The sequence below is a fragment of the Lactuca sativa genome, chromosome 6 (assembly GCF_002870075.4).
Source record: "Lactuca sativa cultivar Salinas chromosome 6, Lsat_Salinas_v11, whole genome shotgun sequence".
Lineage (NCBI taxonomy): Eukaryota > Viridiplantae > Streptophyta > Magnoliopsida > Asterales > Asteraceae > Lactuca > Lactuca sativa.
In genome coordinates this window covers 89,211,408-89,216,141 of record NC_056628.2, presented here as the reverse complement: position 1 = coordinate 89,216,141, position 4,734 = coordinate 89,211,408, and the positions used below count along the sequence as shown (strand labels likewise).

General features: G+C 40.1%; 2 protein-coding genes and 1 non-coding gene across 3 annotated transcripts; 2 read left to right on the top strand and 1 right to left on the bottom strand.

The window, feature by feature from the left end:
• The first annotated feature begins 2,018 nt into the window (after positions 1-2,018).
• On the top strand, positions 2,019-3,200 carry LOC128126837 (uncharacterized). The gene has a single exon (XM_052764975.1). The coding sequence runs from the start codon at positions 2,019-2,021 to the stop codon at positions 3,198-3,200; it is 1,182 nt and encodes a 393-aa protein (XP_052620935.1).
• On the bottom strand, positions 2,148-2,254 carry LOC111912067 (small nucleolar RNA R71). Its single transcript, XR_002857066.1, has one exon. It is a non-coding gene; the product is annotated as a small nucleolar RNA R71 (small nucleolar RNA).
• Positions 3,201-3,320: 120 nt separating the features above from the next.
• On the top strand, positions 3,321-4,154 carry LOC111912045 (uncharacterized). The gene has a single exon (XM_023907796.1). It carries the CDS (start codon positions 3,321-3,323, stop codon positions 4,152-4,154), a length of 834 nt encoding a protein of 277 aa, XP_023763564.1.
• The last annotated feature ends 580 nt before the right edge of the window (positions 4,155-4,734 follow it).

The window sequence follows — 4,734 nt, the reverse complement described above, 5'->3', positions numbered from 1 at the left end:
AAGCACACTAACTCGGCGAGTACCCAAGAATATTCCCAAAGATAAGTCAAAACTCCTGGCAATATGCGGATTGTACCTGTACTCAGCGAGTCGGCGAGTCTACTCGCCGAGTAGCCCCTGTTTTGTGATAATTATAAATATCGAACCTTTATCCGAATTGGGCAAACTTCTGGCGGTTTTGGAGCTGCACCTGCGATTGAAGAACCCTTTGGAGATCTAAGAAACCCTAATCTTCGATCCTTTGAAGAATCAAGGCAATTTAGGTTATACATTCCACTTAATTTTAGAATTTAAGCATGTCTAGCCTAGTTGAACTTGGTTTTGAGTTTGTTTTTACTGTGACTATGAACTAAATTCGTTTTGTTTCTGTTTGGGAAGACCAAGTTACTCCTATGATTTAATTATTACTTTTTGATTGATTGTTTATTGGTGATCTTATTAAATTAAGTTTGTTAAAGAACCTTATGCATTAACCACAACTATTTTTTGTTAATTGGAAGACAATTAAGCTGCATGAACATCTCTTAGTTGTTAACCTCATATGTTTATGTGAACACTTTATCATATGCCTAGGAATAATGAATATGAAACTAGGATTAATAAGAGAATGGGTAAATTAATGTGTGAGCTTGTTTGAGAAACCAACAAACAAGAGGTTAATTGAAACACCAACTTGATTAACCAATTACAAATCTTATTTAGTCCAAATAATTGAACTAGGGAATTAATTAGTTTAAACAATTGGCCACTGCTTGAATTGATTAATTGTCTAAGGGTTAGTAGTAATGAACATGAACCTAACCACTATAGTTGGTAACCAATAACAATTGATCTATCATATAAATAACCATAGGAGTGAATTGGTTGGACCTAAACAGAAACCCTTTATCAAATTTGGTGAATTTGTTACTTGTCTTAGTTTTTTAGTTAATTAATTATTTAAGTGGTATGTTTAAGTTTCTAGTCTTGTAAAACTAGAGAAAAATCCTTTTTACTTTTATTACTTGCTTAGTTAAAATTAGTTATTAGTTTAATTTCCGTTCCCTGAGTTCGACACCCTACTTATCCAACTATACCACTAAAAGACAGGTTCACTGCCTTTATGTGCTTAATTTATTAACTAAAAGTAGGAATAAAACCAGTACATTTTACACACATCAAGTTTTTGGCGCCGTTGTCGGGGAACGGTTCCAAAATTAAGTCTAATTCCTAATTTTATCAATCCTTTGTGTGAGTTTTTCTTGCACAAAGTTATTTTTTAGTAATACAATAAGTATGTTAGGTTTTAGAAATTATTAGTTCTTTTTAGAAGTCTATTGATTAGGTTTAATTTTTTTAGTTGAAAACAGGATACTCGCCGAGTGCAATTGCACCTACTCGGCGAGTTGCTTGCTTTTTGCCAAATTTTTTCATTTTCGTTATGTTTCAATTTTTTTTTCTTTTTACGCGTTTTATTGTTTGTTTGCAGTTGTTTCATGACCTGAGGATCTGATACACCCCTGGTTCCTCCTCTCGAAGACCCGGAATCCGCACTAAGGAGGAACAAAGGAAAAGTCGTTGGAGAATCCGCTTCTTCAAAGAATTCTCCACTAAAGAACCTCAAGTTCGTTTTCAGCAAGAAGAAGAGCAGCAAATCAGGAGCATCCAGCGCCTCTTTAACAATCGAAGACCCAATTAAAGAAGACACTAAGTACGAGACCGAGGAAGAAGAAGAACCTACATACGAGCACGAATCCGATTTTGAGGACGATTTAGTTATCACTATGGCTAATATCGATGAAGTCCCCATGGGAGAATGGAAGAAGAGGATGCGCGATGACACTGGCTCGGGACTTGTGTAGCCCGCAATTCCCACAACTGCTACTTTTAAGCTTAAGGGTCATATCCTAGCCTTACTTAAAGAGATCCCTTTCACTGGCAAGGATCACGAAGACGCCTAAAAGCACTTGGATGAAGTCAATGATGTAGCTGATTATTTCAATGTTCCTAACGTGCCTCGGGAAACTCAGCTACTTCGCATGCTTCCGGTTACTTTGAAGGGTGCTGCAAAGGATTGGCTCAAGTTACTACCTCTCGGATCCATCACTACATGGGCCCAGTTGAAAGAAGAGTTCATTGATCACTTATGCCCACCATCCAAGATATCCAAGCTCAAGAAAGCCATAGCCAACTTTGAACAACAAGCCGGAGAGTCACTATATGAAGCTTGGGAGAGGTACAAGAGCTTGTTAAGGAATTGCCCACATCACGACCTCAATAGTCAGCAAGAAGTCTCCATCTTTTATGATGGAGTAAATGTTACCACAAGGCAATTACTTGACTCGCAAGGTCCACTTATGAAGAAGGCACCTCCAGTGATAAAGCAGCTAATTGAAGAATTCTCTAAGCATTCTAGAGAATACCATAATCCAAGAAATGATGTAACAAGGGGGTCCGCCTATGCAGCTTCAGAAGACTTATCAGCAGTGATGGCCATGTTAAAAAACATGGATAGGATGATGGACAAAATGGACCAAACGATACATGTTATACGGGTGGGGTGTGAAAACTGCAATGGGCCTCATCTTACTAGAGACTGCGACTTGGATGAAAATGGCAACAAGAAGGTGCAAGTTTGTTACTCAAGTGGGGACCGATATGATGAAGATTGGCGAAAACCAAAGAAAGAGTGGTTCCCTTATGAAGAGTACAAGAAGGCTAAGGAGGAGAAGTTCAGGCAGAAAGGAAGAGGTTTTTACCAAAAGGAGGAGTCGGCACAAGAAAGAAAACCAAGTTTGGAAGAAATGCTTACCAAATTTGTAGTTGCTTCAGAAAAGAGACATAGTGATCATAATGCTGCAATTCAAGAAACAAGGATCACGCTTAGAAACCAGCAAGCATCTATCCACAACATAGAAACGCAGCTAGGGAAACTTGCTCAACAAATCAACCAAAGATCACCGGGCAAACTTCCTAGTAAAACCGAAAATAACCCACGAGGCGCGCATATAAACATAGTCACAATGAGAAGTGGGAAGATAATCACTCCTCTGGCCCCTATTCAGAATGAAGCACCCAAAGAATTGCAGAAGGAGGATGCAGAAACTCAAGACCAAAATCCAAACCTTCAATCTATAGAGCCTACTCGCCGAGTCCAAAATATGGACTCGACGAGTCCACTGCCAAACCCGAAAGAGCAAATTCTTGAAAAGCCCTTTTAGCCTCCATTGCCATATCCAACCCGAGCTAAGAGAGAAAAGTAGGAAGAGTAGTACCAGAAGTTTCTTGATCATATCAAATCTCTTCAAATCAACAGACCCTTCATCGAAGCTGTCGCACAAATGCCAAAATATGCAAAATTCCTTAAGGAACTTCTCACGAATAGAAGGAAGATGGAGGAAGTGAAAAAGGTAGTTCTTAATGAGAACTGCTCAACTGCCATGCTAAATAATCTACCAAAGAAGAAGGGTGACCCGGGGAGCTTGACTTTGCCATGCCAATTTGGTAACTTGGCTACCATTCATGCTTCGGCCGATTCAGGAGCAAGTGTGAACCTCATGTCATATTCATTCTTCAAGAAGCTGGATCTCCTGGAACCAAGGCCAATTCGTATGGAGATTCACTTAGTAAACAAGACAGTCACTTTTCCAAGAGGCATATGTGAAGACTTATTGGTCAAGGTGGACAAGTTTGTATTTCCCGCAGATTTCATAATTCTAGATATGGAGGCGGATCCTCAAGTCCCGATCATCCTTGGAAGACCTTTCCTCAACACTGCAAGTGCTATAGTAGACATGAGGGACTCGAAGCTTACTTTACGGGTAGGAGATGATTCAGTCACTTTTGGGGTTGATCACACTATGAAGTATGCAAGGAATAGTGATCACATGGCGTTCTCAATTGACATGCTTGATGAATTAATGGAGGAGTGCGAAAGTGAAGATCCCAAAAAGTCCACCATTTTTGATGAAGAATTTGATGCTGAAAAAGACTTAATGGAGATCGAGAGGCTGCTGGAAGAAGCTGAATTTGAAGAATTGATGAAACAATCTGACAGATCAACTCGACGAGTAGGGCCGATCTACTCGCCGAGTCCAAGCGAAGAAAAAATGGAATTCGTGAATTCAGCTGCCAACTCGCCAAGTCCCTTACCTGCACTCGGCGGGTACAACTAACAGAACCCAAAAACTGAGCTCAAAACGTTACCAAAACATTTGGAGTATGCTTTCCTTGAAGATGGCCGTCAAAGGCCAGTTATCATAGCCTCTGACCTTTCCGAATCTGAAAAAGAAGAACTAGTTCAAGTTTTGAAGAAGCGAAAGCGGGCCATAGCATGGAGCATTACCGACATCAAGGGAATCAGCCCCTCTTATTGTTCTCACAAGATTAATCTAGAAGAAGGAGCAAAGTCGGTTGTGCAGCACCAAAGAAGATTAAACCCAAATATGCAAGAAGTGGTCAAGAAGGAAGTGGTCAAGCTTTTAGATGCGGGGATCATATATTCCATTTTCGATAGTCCGTGGGTGAGTCCGGTCCAACTGGTGCCCAAGAAAGGAGGGATGACGGTCATAACCAACGAGAAGAATGAGCTTATTCCGACACGAACGGTAACCGGTTGGAGAGTGTGCATTGATTATCGAAAGCTGAACAATGTCACTCGTAAAGACCATTTTCCCTTACCTTTTATTGATCAAATGTTAGAAAGATTATCGGGCCATAGTTATTATTGCTTTCTAGACGGATTTTCGGGTTATT